Below are 23,031 nucleotides of genomic sequence, written 5' to 3'. Positions count from 1 at the left end.
TACACGGGCCAATACAGCAAACCTCCTATTTCCAACTAAAAACAGCATTGGTGATACTTTCTCACCTGTCTGGACACAGCTATTATTACTAGCTCATGGAGAATTCCCCTGTAATGAGCTGCAAAAGCAGTGAGATTTTTGTGCGTATTAACTGTTGGAAAGCTTATTCCTTCTCTTCCTTGAAGGCCTGAAGGACGAACGTTTACATACCAGACCTAGACAATTTATTGTTCTCATAGCACTGTTGCCCAGGAGGAGGTGATCAAAGATACAAATTGTTATGCAGGGGGAATTCATCGCCAGGAGTGGCTGGAGGTACCACTGGGAAGTTAATACAGCACAGATTCCATGGGAAATTTATACGCGTGAGCTTTCTGTAGATGGAAACCAGCCCAGTGCAGCTGCTGGCAAACCAGGCTCTAACCTGCTGGATGGGCTCCTCTCCCTGCTGCAGGTACACGAGATCATTTCAGCCTCCCCGATGAGGGGAGGTGCAGGCAGAATACATAGCGGCTGCTGGTGCTCTGGGATTACCTCCTACACAGCCACATCACTGCACGAGATGTGCTCTTCTCCATCCCATGTCCTTCTCATCAAACTTCATCAGAAGGAACCTGCACCACCACATTCCCCCAGAGTTAAAACTTAAGTACAATTTTCTATTTGTAGCATTTAACCAAAACTGCAGGAACCCTTGCGCTCATGGCAGACAGCCTAAACCAGAGCTTAACCCTTTCTTCACATCCCACTCTACTGCACTTTTAAGTATGTCAATTCCCCCTTCTCAGCCCCACATGCCAAATCCCAAAGGTTTTCAAGGTGTTAGATGTGTATTGATTTCACAGAGCTCCCTAGCATACATTATGCATGAGACTGACATGCTAAGGGCCTGGCGATGCCACGTTGTTTGATCTTCTGAAATCTCTCACTTGTATGAATATGGAAAAGTTCCTCTTTGTTTGCTGTCCATTGATCCAGACGTTGACCCTTCTCTGTGTGCATTTAACTCTGATGATTTAATAATGAAAAAGACCAATAAACAGAGGAAAGGAATGAAGCCCCTTTAGGAGGACCTATTGCCACGGAAACATGCCATATGTTGTTGTTGCAGGGAATGGACAGATCAATAAGGGCTGCAGCTTCCAAGTCACCATGAATGTGTTGTGGAATGTAAAGGACTAAAGCAGAAAGACATGCACAAATTGTGGCATTATGAAGTTCAGACTCTGGCCCACATCCAAGGTCTAGCATGACTCAAATTCAAATGGTTGGGCAGTCTGTCTCAAATGGATCTGCACTAGGGCGCTCCGAGTTGTCTCAAAATGCAGGAATACTGGGCCAAAGTTTTAATTTGTATCCAAGCAGATGAAGGAAGGGGCCGTGTCTTATTTCAGAGTGCTCAGGCTGCCATTTCTTGGAGACATACAGGTAGACATCTCAAAGCCCACTTCTCTGAATCTTATCTTCCACGCTTACTTGCCAGAGTATAAACAGCAACTCACACACGATTCGGTGGTGCAGGCACAGACTTTGCATATAGAGATGATACAGATGGCTGCACACATACCTGTGCAGAGTAAACACTGCAGCAAGAGTGGCAGAGAACATACGACACCAACTGAGCTAACACACATCTTCCACCAACTCAGCATCCCGCTGAGTTACAGGGATGACAGGCTGGCCTGTTAACTGTTTTGCAGTGACATAGCTCCCTTGACATAATATGAGTCTACTTGAGATGAGGATGTCAGTCTCACCACCAGGAACCCAAATTTACTAAAATTAAACGCTAAAATAGGGCAGAGAGATTACGTGAGTCACATATCTATCAGAATCACAGAAACACAGTTTAGAAATTGGAGGACAGTGGAGGGAACACTGCTCTTTCTGCTAGCTGCTATTTTGCATTGGATAGACAAATTCGTGTCCACATGCTCTGCGGTAGTCCACAAAGAGGTGACAACCACATGCAGCAAACAGTTAAGTCATCTGCCAGCCTGAGAAAAAGACTTCTAGCCACCCGAGATGCTAAAAATGTCCCTCCTAGGTATTGCTATGCTACAGCTTGGTGCTGGTTAGAAATCACAATTCCAGCCCATTCTGCCCAAACGGAAAGCAGGGTGAAACTCAAGGTCTCTTCTGATACCATTCCCAAGCTCTCACAGAGGCTCCTGGGGACATTTGGGGCACCCACCGTAACCTTTGAAGCATGCACCATCATGGTAATCATCTCCACAACACCTTATAGTGGGCTTAAGCAGCCTTAGAAACAACTTTATGTGCAGTTTGGCTCAGTAGCTGGTCATTTACATCCAGTTTCAATGCAAGAGCAGCGAACAGAGCTGTTGCTCAACTGCATGAAGCAATTTACTCAATAAAACGCATCTCAGCCTGCCTGCAGTATGAGGCACACGTGTTCTCTCACGTGCTTTCTTCAATGTCTAAAGTTACCAGAATATATGGCTGGGACAAGCAACAGCATCTGCCAGACATGGGCACCTGTGCACACTTACCCCTTTGCCTCTGTGCCAGCCGTGGATGTGCCACAAGGGGCCAGGGGAAAAAAATCGATCATTTTTTACCTGCTGAGTGGCGAGATGGAAATCCAAAACACTGCCAGAGAAAGGTAATAGAAAGTGGTTTGGTTTTGGTTTTGTTTTGTTTTGTTCTGTGGTCTGTTTGAATGCTCATGTTCAAATCTGTGTTACTCTGAAGTCCCAAAGCTTCCTAAACCACATGCTCACCAAGGAGCAAGAAAGCCAGAGTGACAGAACATGTTCCCTGCAGGTAGCTTTTGTCCCTGAAAAGGACACTTTACCACAGACCTTGTGGTTATGCAGCACAGGGAGAAGCAGCCCTGGAAGAGAGTTCACTCCGAACTCACACTGCCAAGTCAAATGCCTTCTTTGACAAGTATTGCTTCTGGGTCAAAACCACTTTGGCCAGCACAGATGACAACTCTGGTGCACATTTTCTGCCTACTCTGTGACCAAAATTATGGCTTCGAGTGTTACAGGCTGAGGAAATGCCACAGGAGCAATGTGCAAGAGCTCTCTTCCATGGGGAAGAGCAGATAGGGCGGAGGGGAATAAGACACGTTAAAGGGTGAGGAGGCAGTGACTAGGTGTGTTTCAGTTTCACGGGCAGAAAATATTCTTCCTTCCTAACTCCTTCTGGCTGCTAATATCAGACTCTTGTTTGCATTGAGTTATTTGGGCTGGAGTAGAGAAAAATGAATCCTCAAAAAGACTAATGCTGCTGGGACTTTGGGGCTCCTCGGGTATCCAACACCCCAGACAAGAGATGAATGACCTTCTAAAAATGCAACAGTTAAGAAAAAAAAAAACAAGTCCAGTAGCCTCTGATTATTTTAAGTCTCAGCAGAAGCATACTGTGCAAAGGCTATGCTTATCTAAGGCATCCACGTGAATCCACTATCCCCTCCAAACGTTGGGTGCTGAATTAATTACTGCATGTACTGAAGCAGTACATAGCTCACAGGGGATCTTCGCCTTTTGGTCTCTGAACACTTCGTGGCAGGGGCCCAGGTCTCACCATCAGCATCTGCCAGCCAGGGAAACTGAGGCACAGAGCGGCAGCCACTTTTTCTGGGCCTCCCTCACACAGAGGTCCACAAAAGAAGGGAGGACAGAGGCCAGGAATCCCAACATCCACTCCAGGGTCTTAAGGGCACTCAGATCAACTCAGGACTTAGCACTTGAGGTCCACAGAAAGGCAGTTCCTCACACAAGGAGCCTCTGTGCTCCAAAGCCCTTTTCAGCGTCATAGAAACATTTACTCGTTGTCTGTTCCTGACTTTTGACCTTTGATAGAGAGGGCACGTCCTTGTTGCGTGGTGGGGATCCTCCATCAAAGCTCTAATCCAGGCTGCAGGTCTCAGTGACCCACACAGCCCACTCTCTGCACCTCTTCGTTCCAGTCAAGAGACCTCTCTGAGCAAGTTGTCACTGCAGCCCCTTTTTTCCTTGCCATTCAGAACGCCCACTCCAATCAATGGGAGCTTGCATAATCACTCTCCTTAAAATCACACAAAGCAGGCAAACACTGGTTGTAAAACACAGCAGCTTGCTGTAACTCTACCATAACATCGAGTGCTCCTCCAATATATGTAGTACTTTTCTGCCAGAGGCATCCAGACAAATAGTGATGGGCACCATTAAAAAATGCTTAGATAAATCTTTTCCAGTATGGGCTGGGCTTGATCTGCTCTATTTAAGTCAGTGGAACACAGCCATTGAGCCCTGGGGGAGCAAGTGCCAGCCCTAAATCATTTCTTTGATTAATTGTTCTTGGGAAGGAAGAATTCATTAAGCATTCAGCTCAGCAATTAGAAATAAATATATTTTTAGAATGAACAACCTGCCAGAAACAAGTTGTTTTAGAAAGATACTCAGATTGATGCAGCCCATTTCCCATCAATACATACCGAGGAGGCTTCAGCCTGCCAGGTCCCGTCCTAAGCCAAAGGGACGTTGCAGAAGGGAGCACAGCCCCGTTCCCTAGAACTAGTTGTGTGTCTGCACAAGTCCAGTTCACATCCTGTGAGCAACTCTAGGAAATGATGTCGTTTCTCTGTATACTAGTTTTCCAGACATAAAATGGGAATAAATATCCTTGCTATTTCACAGAAATATTACAAAGCTATCTCTACAAACAGCTGGGACAGCGCAGATTTAACAGTGATGAAAAACCAGAAGAAAAAAAAACACCTGTCAGACATGCAACACAGTGAAAGTGAAGTAACAATCTCTTTAGAGCTGTTTGGACATATAAACAACCCATTTCCCACAGAATTCAGGTGTAACTGAAACACGCAAATAGCTTTGTTGACACACTAAACAATTACCAGACGAACAGAGGGACAAGTACCTGTGCCAAGCCAGTGACAGCTGAGCGCTTTCCTGTCTGTTTAAGGTGCAGACCCAACAACAAATGAGGTGTAAATGTATATTTTCAACCTACCTGATTCTGTCAATCACTACAAGTTCTGAATCCGCCTACAAATAAGCTCATAGCCCTTGGCAACATGCAAAAGTGTGCAGAAAACAAAAGAGGAGCAAGAAGCAGGTCTCTCTGTTCTCTCAGTGTCTGCCCACCCAGCCCCGTGCTGCTGCAGACATGGGCAGCGATTGCCAGCAGTGGTGTTCCTGAAGGAGGCCCAGTGCTGCAAGGAAGGGGCTCACCTCCCAGCTCCAGCAGCAGGGCTTGGTGAGGACGGGGTCTGTTCATCCCCAAAGCCCAGAGAAGAGCGTGCAAGTGAGAGCAATGACACTTGGTGCACACCACAGCCCCCTCCCCAGTCTAGGAGGATGTACTTCAGGTCCTGAGGCTGCAAGAAGAAACCCCCAAAGGACCTAAACCTGCTCTGTTGGAAGTTACAACCACAAAGACCATCCCAAGCTTCAAACTGTTGTGTCTTAAAACGAAAGACATATCTTATCCTTTGTTTTCAGTGCCTGGAGGCAAGTCTGTTCCCTGCCCTGTTTTGGGTACCTATGATGGCAGCAATGTCTCAATGAATTCCATCTTTTTCAAAAAGCAATCTAAGAACATATTCTCAAAGGCCTTCTACTCTAAGACATGAAATACACCTGTAGTTTTTTACTTCTATGCATGCAGACTGGAATTTCAAGGCCGCTGTAGCAGGTGCTGGCCTTTGATTTCAGCAGGAGCAGGGACGTGCTCGGGTATTGTGTAAATTAGCCAGGAACTTGTGTATTTCAGTAACGCTTGATCAGGTGAATTCTATGTTTGTTTATTTTTGTTGTTGTGGTGGTGTTTTGTTTTGTTTTTTCTTTTAATTTTTAGTTAACGCAGTCCTGTTTAAGAAAGCTTAGTAGTAGGGCTAGGGTTTTCCTCACCATTCTTTCAAATTCATCCCACCCGAAGTATATGCGCTATGACTCAGCCCAGCTGGCTGGCACTCAGCAAATCACAGAAAGGCTGTGCAAGAGAAGTAAAAAGATGGTTCTGCCATGAGGGAACCTAGGAGGATGCTCAGCAAGTCACTCAAAACAACATCCTTGGCCCTCCCTGGTCCCACTGGAGCAGAGGTGCCCAAGAACATGGGAGGATCTGGATCTTCCACTCTCTGATCCTCCTCTGTCACGCAGAGAGAATGCAGTCCCCAGTTCAGGGGGTTCCTGGAAACTACAAAGCCCTCGTGTGCTACAGTGGTGGGGCTGCGTAACTGCCTTGGCAGGTGAGCTTAAGCTGAGCACCAGCAGTCGTTAAGGTACCTGTTCTCTGAAATTTTCCATTCAGCTGCCCCCATAAGGCTTGACTGGCACAGAGGAGAGTGGAATCAGGAGAAGTTGCTTCAAAAGTTCAAAATTCAAACTAAATCCCCACCACTTTGAATTCTGAAGCCTTTCCTTGATTCGTTCTCTTTGTGCTCAGAAGCCGGAGCAGAAGGTCTTTCCACTGGAGTCCAGGCAAAGCAGGGGGCAGATTAGCTCTGCTCTCAAGCATGTCCAAAAACATTTTAGCCCATTAGATATGTGATTGTAAATTAGGGATCTCCTTTATGAAAGACATCACTGAATCAGAAATAGCTATTTTGTGGGCGACGAGCAGAAAATTCAGTGCTCTAAAATACTTCCACTGTAGCAACAGAGAGCCAGCCTCACTAAATCCGGCTTGGAAGATCCCCTTCACGAGCACCAAAACGTGAATGCAATCCCGTAGCTCTCACTGTGGTGTGATGTTAGCATGTCTCAGACAGCGCTCGTGCGGTGCCCAGATGTGCCCAGTGCTATGGGTACACAAGAGGCCAGGAGCAGCTCCCAGGGGAGAAGCTGATGCTTGGTGCCACCCCACTGGCTGCAATGGGTTCTCACCAGGGAATTTTGCTCCATACATTCACTGATTAAAACCTAACTCCAAAGAAATGACAATATATCCTTCTGCAGACACAAGAGCCCCAGTGTGTGGAGAAACGATTGCCTCCAGCACTGTAGAAAAGCCAGAGCTGGGGTGAAATGCAGCAATTAGGCAGTGTACCGCACAACACCGCAGAGTTGCTGCTTCAGGGTAGGGTCTGAATAAACTCGAGTACATCATTTGAGCTGTATGGGAATTACCTGGCTGTTTATGAAGAGCAGTAGTTTGCTCTGTCAAAAGCCATGGGTTTTGAACCATCAGGGTAGTTTATGATACTACAAAATTATCTGATTTGGAATATTTTCCCTTTCTCTCACCAAGCTAAGCAGGAGCATACACATTTTTCCTTTGCAAAACAGTGGGCAAAGAGAGTGTGAGGAATCCTCTCCCCTCCTCCTGTGACCTGCTGTAGGAAAGCTGTTCCAGCTCCAACCCCTGCGAGTAGAAGTACAGCTGAGCAGGCGGCTTTTCCCTTACCGGCCTACAGATCTCAGTAGCCAAGACTGGTGAAGATACAAGTTTCCACTTGTCCATCCCCACCTGAAAAAGGCACTCTCTCCTTGAAAACCACAGCCCCTAGGATGTGTGCAGAAGGAAGGCCTGCAGCCCACTGGTGGGACAAGCTGAGGACTAACATCAAGGCATCCTTGTTCAGCTCTTTCACAGCTTGTCTCCACACATCTTATTTGAAGACTAGAAAGAAATGCTGATGGTCTACCATTACTGAGAAAATGTCTGTGCGATGATTGCACTAGAGGAAGTGTTTAAGAACGGCTCAGCCTTGTGAAAATAAAACCCTCCAGCAGCTGCCAAAAGCTCAGTCCCAGAGGGGTTACAGTTCCTGACCCCCGAGGCGGGCATGGCTTCCATGCTTCAGCATCTCCAGCAGGATGCGATGCTCGTGGATGGGCGCTGTCTTTCCTCTCTGTGCACAACCCATCACATCCGTCGTCTCCTACCCACCACAGGGTGCTCTGCCCTGCACAGAGGGTTGTGCTGACCGGGGGGCTGAGCTCTGGAGAAATGTAACTGATTTTTGTTCCTCTTTCGGTTATGGAAGACAGAGGACTGGAGACATCTGAGGTGCTTTAGGGTGGGAAGAAGAGACAAAGAGACTCTGGTGGCCTAGGTGTGGCAATTATCCTCCTGTGGTGCTGGGGACAGCGTTCCCTGTACAGATGTTGGACACGCTCAGCTCCACTTTGCACTTCTCACGCACACATCACTCACGAGGTGGTGTATTATTAGATGCACCCCCGATGTTATGTATTAATTTCCAAAGCAGACTCATTCACACACACATAACACATCCACCCACATGCAGTAATGCTTAGACAGACACAAAACCATCCAGCAGCCAATTATTTGGGGTGGGAACAGCTTGCATTAGCTCATGATGAAGCTTAGCCTTAATTCTACTGAGCTGGAGAGGCTGGGAGCTGTGTGTTGGTCTCCTGACTGACTGCGGATCTCAGAGCAGGGCAGATGATGTCAAGGCAAATCTTTTTTTGTCTGCAGTGCAGATTTGGCTGTGTGAATTTACTTGCAGATGAGGCTTCCAGATCCCCTGTTCAAAAGCACGAGCCCTAGGCCATGCCCACATCTGCCACCACTAGCCTAAATTCCCCTTGGTGCTGCAAAAGGAGCACACAACCAGCAGCACTGCCTTGTCTAGGACCTATGCTTTGGCCACCTCTCCACCAATGCACATAGCCAACAAGCAGCAGGAGGAATTCATCCCGTTTGGGTGACAGATGAGGAGTGTCCATGCAGCCCAGTCATAATGGGAATTCACCGCCATGCTCTGCACGACGTCACTTTATGTGGTGTTTTGCAAAACTGAGGACCAGAAGCTTCCCAAAGCAGGCAGGGCTGAGCCAACAGCCGCTGCCAGATCTGGAGCTTGATTTAAGTATGCCTTTGACCCAGAAACTTGCTCCAGCTCCCAAGCATGGGGCAAGCCCCTCAGCTGCTCTCTAACCAGAGCGCACACAGTGTGCCACCTTAACCGGGGCTGACATGATCTGAAGCACACCTGAGCGTGCACTAAAGGGCAAGGGGCAGAACAGATCGTCCAAAAGCTTCAGCAGTCAGTGAGCTCAGACGCTGTTTTCTAAAGCTGCTGCATCAGAGGAAGACAGACACCTTGCCAGCTCCTGTGCCAGACCTTCCACCCAGGAGTGTTTACTGAAGTCAAGTTGTTGCATCTCCCTAGAGCAGCACACCTTGCAATACACGTGACTGGTGAGGAAAAGTTGGAACATTTTCTTTTTACAGCACCTCCAAACCCCTTGCTGGGGCTGCATAATTCTCATTACAGACACAAAAGGCAAAATTCTCATCTCCATTCCCTGTCCAGACTTTTTTCCTATGTTTTTCCAACCTAGTTCTAAACGTGCTACACAATATAGCATCATACATGGAACTGTAAAGGTGCTGGCAATAAGGAACCATTATTCAGAAATCACTTAACAGTGCATGGATCTACTCATTTTTGTGGTCCTAACAGCAGATGGACAAGAGATGAAACCAAATCTTCAGCAGCACTCAGAGAAGTAGAGTCATGAAGAAATTCTCACGAAACTGCCTTGTAAACCATATACCCTTACCGACACCTACTCTGAATCTTTTGTTATGTTAAAATGTTTTAAGAGGCCTACAGCCTCTCCCCTGGCCCCTAGCAGCACCATGGCTCCACTGCCAAAGTTGGAGAAATCAAGGCACAAAGAGCATTGTGTTCATGGTTGCTCATAATGTCAAAACCAGATGCCTGCCCTGCCTTCCAGTTTGTCCTTGTACCTGCTCCACATTGCTCATGGTCCAAAAGGCATCCACAGCTAAATGAGCATGGGAAAGCGATACAAATGGGTTTGTGTTGGCATCAAAGAGAACAGCCCATAATCTGTGGTCTACACTGGTCCTTCCTCCTCCCCTTCCCAGTAATTCACAGAAAATCAGGGATGGAAACAAATGTTCCACTTGTTAGTAATAAAAGCGTAACTTGTGCATGCATTAGTGCTTTAAGGCAAAGAGGGAAAGATCGAGCACCAAGAATTTGTGCTTAACAAAAGCAGGTTTGCCATCATTAAAAAAGCTGCAGAGAGTCAGCCAGCATTATCATTTGTTATCGCTCTGCCTGTCAGGAGAGCCAGTCCAAACCCTGACACTGCCAGGCAGCGTCACCTTTGCACCGCTTCCCTGTGCCTAATGCAACCGCGGTGCCTCTGCAGAGCTGCAGGATGTCACTGCGCTCGCTCAGCCCACACCCTGGGCTCTGCACCATCTCTCCAGCCTACTCACAAACGGGGACAGAGGTGAGACCACCAGGAGTGGGATGGGATAAACTGGGGCCTCCACTACCTCCTGTCCCCTGGAGACGGGCACGTACGCACGCATGCACCAAGTCCTCTGCAGATGAGGCATCGCACCGGTAACAATGTTAGTGCTGTGATGAGTTAGCACCTTGCCCTGAAATCACGTGTGAAGCCACGGCTGGGAGGAAGGGACTTATTAATGTGGAGTCCCCGAGTCTTTGGAATGTAGCCGTTATCTCCTTCGCAAGCTCCAGAGTGCTGATAACTTCGCAAGGCATTTCTTTCCCACACCCAGGCAAATCCAACTGTGCGCCACCAGGCTTTCCATCCCCCAGACATCAGACTGTAACAGTGCCCTGCAGCTCTGACCAGGAAAATGGGATCCCATCAGAGTCCCTCTGCATACAGTCTCGCTGGAGCTGTGTGCAGGATGAGGAGTTACTCAGCGTACAGCTGCCGATCTCCCGGCAGTCACCAGAAGCCAGAGCACAGCTGTGAAAAGGGAAAAAAAAAGGAGTTACAGCTCCTACACTAGGATCAGCTGGCAACCTGCAGCACCTCTCCTGCCTCTAAGCTCTTTCACAATAGATGCATAAACACAGACAACCTCTCTGTCCAAGGAGGCAAAGATTTAAATCCTTAATTAGCACATTTGGACAAGTCACCACAAATGAGATTAGCTTTTGAGCACCGCTGGGGAAGCAGTTGTGCCCCTATAATATCCAAGGGGTGGGCCCTCAAGCTGACCTTGGAATTCCCCTTTGAATGCTCATCTGCTGTGCTCTCACTCGCAGCATCTTCCCCTGCTGCATGCAGCGTCTCTTCAGGAGTTAACAGCCTGGTTTACTACAGCCTGGTGCTCAAACTAGGCACGGGGTGACCATTTTGATGTCAGCCGCTGTGAATATACTGCACAGAATGAATAATTTCAGTTTGTAAAGGGACTTCCCAGGTAGCCAACCATTCAGCAAGGAAAAGGGGCAGAAAAAGGTCTCTGTAATAGCACCTTGTTAGCCCAGCACACATCTGCTTTCTCTTCTGTATTTCTAGAGTCCTAACTGCTTTGTCTGCCGACAAAACCCAGGTTTTAGTGCTGTCAGCATTGCAGAGCTGTAGAACCACGCAAAGCCAAGCCGCGTTCTCATCTGCCTTGTACATCACTTAATTTGCCCACTTAAGCAAGGATACCTGAGCAGTTCATATATACATATATACATATATACAGCAGCTCTGGTTTGGAGACCCTGGGACAAACTTGCTGCTTGGTCAAGAAACCTCTCCTGACTTGCAGGCTGAAAAGCACCTTGTGTTACAGCCATCTCTCTGCAAAATGCTCAGCTAATGCAGGAATGAGTGTTGTATTGCTGCTAGACAAAGAGGTTATCTAAACATTTCTGAACAGAACTTAAATCAGCCCTATTCACCATAATAACTCTGACTCTTTTATAACAGGAGCAAGTAAATCTCGTGCAGATATATACCACTCCTCACCGAGACGGTAATGGTGCTGCCAGACAGATGCTGCCTGGTTTGCAGGATGGCTGGGGATGCTGCCCCTGCATTGGAAGCAGCAGGATCGCATGAGGACACCGAGAAGCACCAAGGGAGGAGAAGAGGCCTCGGGTCTCTCCACACTGAAACCACCCCACGCTCTGTTACAAACCAGGGGAGGGATAGAGCAGCATTCGGCAGACTTGGGGGCTTTTGTAATTCTCCCTCTTCATCTCTAGTTCTGGAAATGGCCTCACCCCACTGAATACAGGAACAGCCTGCACCTTGTCCCAACACAGACCACGTGGCATAAACATTTTGGGGTGAAATCTTGTGCTCTACCAGGCCACTTCCCTATGGAACGGCCTTTCCCTTGCTCTCACCGGTGGAAATGCGTTTTTTTGAAGTTCTCAAAGATAGAAATGGAGTTGGCACCTTCTTTTTGAGTGACATTCATCCGTAGGTAAATTGATTTAATAGCTTGTTAGAGTGCCAATTAGAACCAACAATAACTCAATTGACCTATAACTTCCTTGGCACCAACAGAGCTTTCAAAAATAAGAGAAAGGACGAAAGCTATGCTCTGGCAGAGATGAGAGCTCAGATAGTTGGTTTTGAGAGCAAACGGAGGGATTCATGGGCTTGCTAATGAGATACTCATAACATATCAGAAACAAAGACAAATTTCAATGGTTCCAAGCTAAAATGACACTATGTTATCTCCAGACAGAGATCACTCTTTTATCTGTATAATAAATGAATTTCAGTGCAGTAGCAGTACCGCTACAGCAGAAAAAAAAAAAACCTGAGTGCAACAGAAAGCACTAGCAGTTACCTAACCACAATAACACCGTGCTGGAAACCCAAGTCTACCTGCTTATAATAGTACTGAAACGTCCTACACTGATTCTGTGTGCGCCTACCAATAAACACTTTTGGAAAACACATTTTTCCCTCAAATAAAATCTGTTTCACACTTACGCAGTGGAGATGGTGCTTCTACATAAATTCATCGTTTGAAATGCTTGGCTTCAAGGATGGATGTGTTTCAAATTTAAAAAACAAAGAATGTGGGTAGAGTTTGTCTAAACATTGCTGGGCTGAGGGCATCCAAGGATGGAAAAAGGGATAAAGTGGAGAGGTTTGAAATTACTAGGCAAAATGATCACTGTTAAACCAGGAAGGAAAGCAGGGACTGAGAATACTGAGCTTATCTGAAGAGTCCAAGGGATAATAGAAACTACAAATACATAGAAGGGCAGAAAACAAATGTGGGGGGGGGGAGATCCATTTGGAGAAAAGACAAAAGAAAGAAAGAAAAAAAAAAAAGAAAGATAAGGACTGAGACTGGCAAGGGAAGGAACTGGTGTAAGTGAAGTGCCACTGACACTGGGCTGAATAAAGCGCCAAGCACAACGTACTGCAATTGGACAAGGGGCGGGGGAGAAGAAGCATTGCTAAAAGCTGTGGTGAGGTGGAAAGGAGTAATCAAATGAAAAACTGGGTATGAGGAGCTAGGACTGGCTGGACAAGAAGCATGCTACAAGAAACCTAGAAAACAGAGATGGGAATGGTGAAATAAGCAACATGAACACTAAAAGTGAGGGGTAGGGAAAACAGCAGATTGGAAGGAACGGGGCAGAAGGCATCATGCTTGGGTACAGGAGAGAAAACAAACAGTCTGCAACACAGAGCACACTTCCCTTTGAAGCCTGGAGAGCTACCCAAGAACCTGGCGCATCATCGCCGCTTTGCTGTAACTGCCTGCTATGGGCATTGCTTAATTGAGAGCAGAGGGCAGTGCAGCATATCCTCTCAAAGGTCCATCGCTGCTAATGAACCCAGGGACATTATTATGATGAGGATGGGGATTGATTTACCTTAACAATTATACAAAATCCTGTATTAAAATTAGACTGCAAAGTCGAAAGCTTCAGTTATGAAATAGCAGAAGGAGGTTAGCTGTATGTATTACGTTACAGTCATTACATGTTTCAAAATAGTTCTTCCTACAGAATTCATTCAAGATGAGAGGAAGGGCTTGAGGCAGACGTGTGGGGAAAAGATTTTCTGTACGAGCTCATTTCTTGCACAATCTGAAAGGTTTGCAATAAAAGAGATAAGGAACTGGAGGATGAGATGTGATGGCTAAGGCAGATGAGTGCTGCCCTGGAGATTCTGTCTTTGCCAAAAAGTTCCTGCAGAGGTGTTAGGCAAATAGCTCAATCCAAAACTGGAACTAGAATAATATTTGTAGGGGATGATTAAAGAGGACACTATGTTTTTGTTCACAGCTTTGTTTTGTGGAGTTTGTTTCTTGACAACCCCCTCTTCTTTCTTTTTTTTTTTTTACTATAACAGACAAACTAACAGCCATCAGAGGCTTGGGTGGGATCGGCATGCCTCTTTCTCAGACTGGCTGCTCACCGAGCAAGTCTAAGAAATGGTCCAAATCTGAAATGTCCTGCTCATCTTAAAGCATCAGATACTCTTAAAACAGGAACCATTACTTCTGTGCCCTGGTCTTGTGGGTCACAGCAATGTCCAGTTCCTTACTGCGCACCCACAGAGGCTGAGCTCTGAACATAAGGAATGCTGTGTAGTGCTACACACTCTGCGAACGGGTCCTCAGGTTGACTACGCCAAAGTAATGCATGTTCTTGATCTCGCTGTCTGTGAGCCTCTGTCGCCTCACTACAGACTGGGGATGACAGTACTAGTTCCCTAGCCAAGGTGTCAGGAAGAGAAATGATCATTTATTGCTTTTACACTTGAATATTTCCTAAGTGTCAAAAAAAAAACTGTTTTTTCATACTAGGATCTGAATAAGATGAAATAAATATGCTATCTTATACCAAGAGATGGATAAAATGTTAAATAGCTTTTTGCAAAGGAACAGCCATCCCCGTGTGCACCGAATGAGGCCTGGGCTTCTGTGGAAGAGAGAATGTGATCATTTATTGGCAGAGATTTGTACCAAGGGTCTGAATTAAGTTTGTGCAGGAAATCTTAATCATGCTATTGCCTTAAATCTCAATGTTTGCTTTAGTATTTATTCATATGATTTGATCTCATTTTCTGCACATGAACAAATATGAAAATACTATAATATTATATGATTACGATCTTAAAACATCTTATGGTGGTACACTGAGGTGTTTCATTTACTGAGACCTTCCTGTTTTCAAACGCTGCCTCTTATAGTACCTGAACATGTCTCCTACAAATAACTATATCCACACATCAAGCCTCTAGCACGGGGTTTTTTATCCTCTGCTTCACAACCGGAGCATGAAGCTTGGGGTGACTCGCCCAAGGACATGAGAAGCACGGCTACCACCAGCTTGGTCCCCTTCATGGTCAGGAAACCGCATTTCCTCTCCTGCAGCTTGATTCACAGTCCACTGAAGACAACAGAAGCCTAATCCATGTTACTCAGCAGGATTTGGATTATCCCTCGTGTTATTCCTGCTTGGATTCCCTTGTTCAGCTCCAGCAAAACTGCCCTGGGAATTGGCAGGAAAGTTCTCTGCAGTAAAGACAGCAAAGTCTGACTTCAGGAACATCTCCCTTCCTCAGCTAGCAGTGCCCCCACATGATTTTAAGGCAACTGCCATCAGAACAAACAAGAAAAGACAGGCAAATATATGAGCTGCCCACCACCAAGCCCGTGCCTGATTTGCACTTTTTGTTTGTTTCTAATGACTGGCACAGGTTCTGCTACTAATGCAGACGTTTCCCCCGCCTTTCCCTCCAAGCAGAGGTTTCAGTGAACCAGAATTGCAATTTGCAGTACATAAGGCTCACACAATGGCTAGCTTTCATTTTACTTTCATGTGAGCAGTGGGCAAGTCACAAGATCAGCATTTGCCATTGTGGGCAGCCTTTGAATGTGGAGAGGCATGAAGGCAGGCACAAGCAGCAGCGTTCTGGGCAGCAGGTAGAGAAAAGAGCATTATTGTCCGAGAGCTGGAAGAGCAACACCCACCTAAGTGAACCGCCAAAGCCAGGGAGCGTGCTGCATGCTTCACAAATTGTTTACCCTCTTAACAAATAGCAAAAAGGAAAAGCTTACAACTGAAAACAATCTCCACAGACAGAGCAGCACCTCGTGAGGCACTCTGGCAATCACTTCTATTCAGGAGAGTGGAAAAGGGAAGCATGCATCCTTCCCATTTTTGCTCAATCCTGCCACTGCAATTGGGGTCAGTGTTTAGTAGTATAATTAATAAATCCCACTGATTCCCCGAGGGAAGTGTCTGACTGACACTGCTGAGAGGTCTGGACTAGCACGAAGGGGAGCAAATGATTTTGTTCTTCAGAAATTCCCCTACCTCACACATCTATTTCTTTTGGTGCCACAGAAATCTCCCCAGCTCCTGAGCAGGTGTGGGGGTCTTGCAGAGGAAGCAAACAAACAAAAGGGTCTGTTTGCAGATAAGTATTCCAAGTAAGTGAGAACAGTGGAAAGAAAAAATCCAAAATCTCAAGTTGGGACCAAGTGGAATATTTTCCATTGTTTTCAAGCAAGCAGCAGCTTCTTTTTCCTGTGAAGAAGTTAATAGATTACTGGACAGTGAATAATGTGTAGTTCTATTTACATCCACTGTTTGGACTATTTTGGTCCTTCAGATAGCATATCTGTTCTCAGGCCTTTCTAAAAGCAGCATGCTCCACTGTTTTGCAAGCAATTCTGGAGAGCAGCTCCAACCAATATGCTTCATTCAACTTTAGACTAGATAGATCATTGTTTGTCTGGAATTTTTTTTATTAAACCGATTTTACTAGATCAATGCATCCTCTAAGCAATAAATTGCAATCCTATCTATCCACTGAAAAAGCTCTCAGAGCCTCAGATAAATCTTGATCTACACTTTGGCTCTGCACTGATGTGCAATCAGCCACAGATGCAAATAAACTCAAGTAACTAGCACTTAGATCTGAACCTCAGAAGAGGAGCTAGTACTCTTATTTTCATTAGAAATCGCTAAGACACCTTTAAAGTGCTCCCAGAACTAGTCCATTGCATTAGTCATGAGTACTCAGGGGCACTGAGTCTGGTTTTTATAAAGGTCATTCGGTGTCTTTTCCCCTCACAATGGACTAAAAGCAGAAATCAACAGAGCCTTAATCTATATTAATTTGCTTTACTCTTTGAGGGTCATAGATTTGCCACTGGAATTAGCCATATTAGATGCTAAAATGATAATTTAATGAGACAATGATGAAAGCCTCTGTTCTATTCTAAAACCAGAATGCCTCTCACATAGCACAAAGGAGAGTTACTCCATGAAGTCAGAGGAATTGCACAAATGTAATTTTACAGCAAAATCAAGCTCCGCTAATTAGGGTCAGAGCGTTCAATTCAAAAGTTCACGTCTTGAGCTGTACGTAGCCAGGAGTCGTGAGGTCTGGAGCTCTACCAAAACACCTGGAGATGCACCTCGCTCTCAGAGGCGTAGCCGGTTTCTCCAAAAAGACTGGAAAAAAAGATCCGGGGCTGAGTATTTATTAACTTGAAACTTGTACACCAAATGCTACTGTACAGCTTTGGTGACAATGCAAAGTGCCAGATAATGGAGACTCGTGCCTCTCACAGCATCCTAATGCTCCAGGATCTGCACCCATCTATAGCAAGGAGCAAGCACGCCTTGCACTGCGTAATTTGCAAAGCAGCAAACGGAGTCCTTTGGGCCAAGGATATAGCTCTTGAAAATATCTTGGTCATACCTGCTCTGTGGCGCAATCTACTGCATTTCGGAGGTCAAGAAATGTTACTCATATTCGTATGAGTTGTTTCCGAGAGATGCTTTGGTAGCACTCAGAGCAGAAGGGAATACCTAATCCGAACAGCATCTGGGAAAGCTCCCACTCTTCTCCTTCACTGCAGCCATTGTTCACAGGTTATTTTCATGATAGTCCACGCATTTTCTCTAAGTGGCAGTCACATTCAAACAGATATGCTGCAAGTGACCTAGAAACACGGGTGAACAAAGTTCCCTGGAAAATGCACACACTGACCATACAATGGTGCATCCAACTCCTCCTTGCCTCTTCAGATGTTTCTCTGCACAATCAATACCACTGCCCCATCTGATGCTGACCCATAATAGTAGGGAGGAAGCACATATTTGTGTGCTCGGCTTCTAGCATCAATTTAGAAGAAACACAAAACGGCAAGCTCTCAGCCTACCTGGAATCTGACACCAGGCAGACAATTTCTCACACCAGGGCAAAGATATCCAACTCACTTTGCTTTCTCTACAGAAATGCAAAGCTACGTTGCAGAGGATTTTGTTCTTAATGCTAACAAGTCATACATGGATACATCTGTAACTGCCTGCATGTGAACATTTGGGTGTTAGCACTCTGTACGATCAGCTGGCTTGGGATAGTCTAGCTTGCCTGCGTATTTCATTCCTTTGTGTAAGGCTAGGAGTGGCCCTATGGCCAAATACCTCACAAATAAAAACTTGCCTGATAATTTGCTATGCCATTTTAAGGAATAAGCACTGGTTCACTAGGAATATTCAAAAAATTAACTCTTAGGACCATCTCACCTTGGGCAAGGTGGCTACCTCAGCTACTGCCACAATCCTTCTACTGAAGTTTGCCAGTCTGGTTCAGTGCTGGAAACAGTCATAAAGACGGAAGGGCATAAATCCGTTATACAGACACATAAAAGATATACAAACTGAAGGCTACTTTAGGATAAATCCAAATACGATACAGAGACTAAATCCAAAATTCCTTTAAGATGCAACACACAGAGAGCACTTTGCTAGAATAATCCAAGAAAGCACAGCAGTTAGTTTTTAACTCTAGGCTTGTGGCAAATATACAAAGATCTGTAGCCAAAAGAATAAAATTGGTTTGTTCTTTCTAAAGCTAAACACTCTCACATTTCTCTGTGTTTGTGAGGTATTATTTGACCAGTCACAACAGTGAGGCAATTTTATACTTTTTCCAATCTGTGTTTGAATAAGATTGTACTTACAAGGACTGTGCATCACGATGTAGCTACTGGAAACCCTCATATGCTCGGTCAGCTCTATGCTTGGGACACTTGACTGCGCTGAATTTAAATGACAGTGCAGTCTTCCAATTCACATCGCCTTCTAATAATGTTTGTTAATCCAAGCAAGTATCCAGGAATCTGTTCAGTGCCAGTCCTGAATCTTCTAAGCTTGTTAAATCCCGAAATGGTAGTGCCAAGAGGTTTCTGTCATTGGGCACCAAAATCCATCCTGCAACTCCTTCCTGCAATTATCTTGCTAACTATATTTTACTGGATAAGGCAACATTTCTTTTAGAGTCCAAGAATTCAATAAAATCACGTAATTTGATGGCTATGTTTGAATAATGTGCTTCTACTGTGTGCTTTTAAATGTGAAATGTAAGCCAGTTGTAATTAAAGTTGAAGCAGTAACCCTTAGCCATTGATTGCACTAAGTAATTAATTATTGATTGCAGCACTTTACATACGTATTGCAGAGGACAATTCACCTGTGCAGTAGACAATACTTTACTCAGAAATGCCTAAACACAGCCCCCCCTCCCCCAGCTATGTGATTGAAACTGTACAATAATTGGTTCTACTGTTTACAAGTTAATTTTTTTATTAACCTTCATGGCAATGTTGCTATCTGAGTGAAAGAAAGCCATTACTCTCCTAAAGACAACGTTAACTATTCCCTGCCCAAATTAGTCTTGCAAATAAGCATCTGCAGATGCAAAAGAGCAGATCTTTGTCTGTAAGACTCTGAAGGTCTTAAGTTCCTTCAGAATGAACGCTGCTATCATCCTCTGCACATACCAATTCCTGACAAGCGATGCTGCAGTAAGAAGCTGTACAGAGCAGCAACAGTGGCAGCATCGTTCCCTAACTCTTGGGGAAGGAGAAGGGAGAGGACTTTGAGGTATTAAAATGGGAAACGAAACATTAAACTGGCAGACTGCAGGTTGTGAGCTGGAGATGCAGGAGTAGTTAAGCAGCAGACATTGTGCTTTTAGTCTGGAGTTGTGCATCAGGTGGGAACGTTTTTCCCCATTTACACAGGACTATGGAGAGGCTTTCCCTTATAAAATGCTGAAGCAAGAGGCATCTGTTAGTTTAAAAACACGATTTAAAAATAATAGTAGCATGGGGACACTAAAATTAAGCTAAAATATAAACAAAACCTGCAGATTGTTTGACCAAAGCAGATCTTGGATGTGTCCTCCAGCTCTTCTGACTAGGAAATTAGCAAGGAAAGTTATCCCTGGGTGTGTGCTCTGTGCAGAAAGGTCTGAGCTGGACAGGGTAGGGGAAGGGGCAGGCCAGTTTTGAGCGGGCCAGGAAGGGGAGATTGTACCTGAAGTCACTGTAGGGATGGATGATCCAGAACCCGGCAGACTTAACCCTTTCCTGCTCCCTCTCCACGGCCTTCTGGCTGCCAAACATCCTCAAGGAGAATTTGTTGACCCCCGGCTGGAGCATGGCCCCGAACTGCCTCTGCATGAAACCGGCTTGGCCCAGCCTCTGCTCCTCGTCTGGGGTGATCTGGTCGCACCCTCCACCTCCTTCCACTTTGATGGAGGTAGAGGAGCAAGCCCGGGGGGGCTGCTGCTGGGACTCCGGGGGGGATGCCGGTGGTGGGGGTGCTGGCAGTCCCTGCTCCGTCTCCCCACTGCCAGGGGGGCTCTTGTCCTCTCCGGGGGAGGCTGGCTCCCCTTCGCCGCCGATCAGCCTCTTCTCCTCGGCCGCATCGTGGAGGTGCCTGCTGGTCAGCGAGGACAGGCTCCCTTTGAAGCGGCGGCAGTCCCCGTTGGTGCTGGTCTTGGCGCCCTTGCTGCCTGCCTCTGTCTCCAGGAGGCCGGGGTCTCCCCCTCTGCTGGGGTCTCCCCCGAGTGCCCGGGTGCTCCCAGCAGAGGGCGAAGGCAGTGGCTTGAGCCTGATGCTTTTCCTCCGGGTGTCCTTGTCGCTGTCTTCCTCCTCATCCATGATCGACGCCTTGGGTCCTATCTGCTGGGGCAGGCTGTAGAGCCTCTTGCGCATGGAGGGGGGCAGCTTGTCCATGGCCGCTGCTGCTGCTGCTGCTGCTCAGTGAGGGGGAGAGACCCCCCCGGCTGTGCCGAAGGAGGGGAACCGTCACTGCCCCCAGGCCCCTGCCCCCAGCTCAAGAGGCAGGAGGGACCAGAGGCTGGCGTGTCATCTCCTTACCAGACTGTGGCATCCACAGGCTCCGCATCAACGCACGGGCTCTGCATCCAGAACGGAAGGAAAAAAAAAAGAGGGAAGGCAAAAAAGCCCCCCCCTCTCCTCCCCTGTCCCGATTTGGCTACTTGCTGCTTGCCTCCCCTTGGTGAGTGTTACTGCAATCCCTGTCTGCTCAGATCCAGAGCACTGGGCAAGAAGTCTAGAGGAGAGCCACACACTTCTGGCTGGAAGGCGAGGGAGGGCGGCAGCAGCAGCAGCAGCCGCCTTGCCATGTTGGCTTCGAGATGCAAATGTGCAGTGTCTCCCGGCGGGCAGACATCATCCGAAAAGCGAAGCGCAAGCCTGGGTGCCTCAAACTCCTCAACCTGCCGGCCAATAACACAATGAACTGCAACCTGCAGCAGCCACTGCTTGCTTACATCACTGTCATCACTTATTCCTCATGCAGCCCCGGCTCCTGGGAATATTCATGAAGCGATCCCATTCTATTGGGTTGCCATAGGAGCGACTACTGCACACAGGCTCTGCCTACCTGAGCCAGCACCCGGGCTTCTTAAAAGGGCAACGTCTGGCTGCCAAGGGTGTGTGTGGCAGGAGGCACGCCGCAACGCTGCTGCTGCTGCTGCTGGGCTGCAACATCCACGGCGCCTGGGCACTGCGGGGCTCCTGCCGCTCACCAGGAGTCAGCCGCGGCTCGGCTGCAGCTGAGGGAGCACCCGGCTTAATGCCATCCTTGGTTTAGCAGCAAAACCTACCGGGCAGCTGTGAATTTAAAAATAGCAGCATCATAAAAATAATAGGAGCAAGAAGATTCCTTTTTCTCTTAGATGCTGGCGATCCTTGTCTCCTTCTGGAGTTGCGGCTGCTTGGCTGCAGGTTTTCTGGTGAAGACACGGGTGGGGGGGGAGGAGGAGGGTGGGTGGGATGGGGCAAATCCAAATCTAAAGGAGGAAATATCGGTTCACCTTGAAAATCTCACTTGCATGCAAAGCAGGGGCTTGGGGAGTGCCTGTCTGTTCTGGCACAAGTTTGCCGGCTGGGAACCCCTTTGTGTTTTTTACCGAAGAAAGGTTTGGAAGGTTCTTTTCCTTTGCTGCCTTGCTTCCCGTTAGACATGCCAAATGCTACTATTTCTCCCTGAGGGGTTGGATCCGTAGAAGTCATTCAAAAAACGGCAGGCTGCATCTCGGAGAGCTCCCCTACCGGAACGAGGGAGGCTGGACCGGGATGGCGAAGGCGCGTGTGGGATGCGTGGGCTCTCCCTGCGCCGCGGGGAAGCCCACTCCGCTGGGCACCTGAGTCAGCGCTTTCTGCAGGAGGACAGCTCGGGGTGGGAATCTTCCTTCCTCTCACTGCTGGCCGTGAGGCACCACCTCATGCAACACAGAGGCCAAAGCCATAGAAAAAAGCTTAAATCAGGCTTTTCTCTACCTTTTTTTTTTTTTTTTTTTTTTTTTTTTTTTTTTCTGATCACAAGGAAAGGAAGAAAAAAGGTGGCCATCAGCCCTGCCCTGCCCTGCCCTGGGAATGGCTGTTTATTCCACTATGCTTATGAAGCTCTTAGACTGATAAACCAGTTCCAATTATTTTCTAATGTAAAGCCTTTGAAACCAGGGGAGTTAAATTAAGAATCCGTTTAGCCATGTAAGAGGCTGTTTGCAGATATTTTTGCACAGATTCAGGATCTGTGGCTTTCTAGAATGTTTGTTGTTTTATATAGTTAAAATCATACCTCCCAGAAAAAGGAAACCACGTGAACCCTGCAGACAGGCAGGGAGGCTAAATGCAGGCAGCCAATGCCCACTGCAAGCAGTGAGGAAACCCTCACCGGTTCCCTGAGAATCGCTGTGCTTCTGCTTTCATAAGCAAATGTTCACCTTTCCCCCCCCAGGAGTCACTTGTCACAGGCCTAAGATAACTCTGCCATTTAAAGCAGCAGGATGGTACTTAAGCTCTTACTTTAAGGAAATACAGCCACCAGCAGTGACTTCACCATGCACACAGACAGCACATGCTTCTTCATCTTTGTTTGCCTGCTCTCCAATCCTTTCTCCGAAGCATTCACCTGCTCCTCTTGTCCTCCCACCTCCTGGCACAACCTGGACGAGCTGTGACTCATTTGAA

General features: G+C 46.8%; 1 protein-coding gene across 1 annotated transcript in view; it reads right to left on the bottom strand.

Annotated features, from left to right (window-relative positions):
• The window catches only part of HCN4 (hyperpolarization activated cyclic nucleotide gated potassium channel 4), a gene marked incomplete at both ends in the record, with an annotated part of 98,730 nt that extends 77,964 nt beyond the window's left edge, over positions 1–20,766 (bottom strand). The window contains one exon of the mRNA XM_084293428.1: positions 20,063–20,766. Coding sequence (XP_084149554.1) covers positions 20,063–20,766 — 704 coding nt within the window. The remainder of the gene's footprint in view (positions 1–20,062) is intronic.
• Positions 20,767–23,031: the final 2,265 nt, after the last annotated feature.

The sequence above is a fragment of the Netta rufina genome (genome assembly GCF_964035555.1).
Source record: "Netta rufina genome assembly, chromosome: 11".
In the NCBI taxonomy this organism is placed as follows: domain Eukaryota; kingdom Metazoa; phylum Chordata; class Aves; order Anseriformes; family Anatidae; genus Netta; species Netta rufina.
The sequence above is the reverse complement of the archived record's forward strand: the minus strand, read 5'-3'. Positions and strand labels throughout refer to the sequence as shown.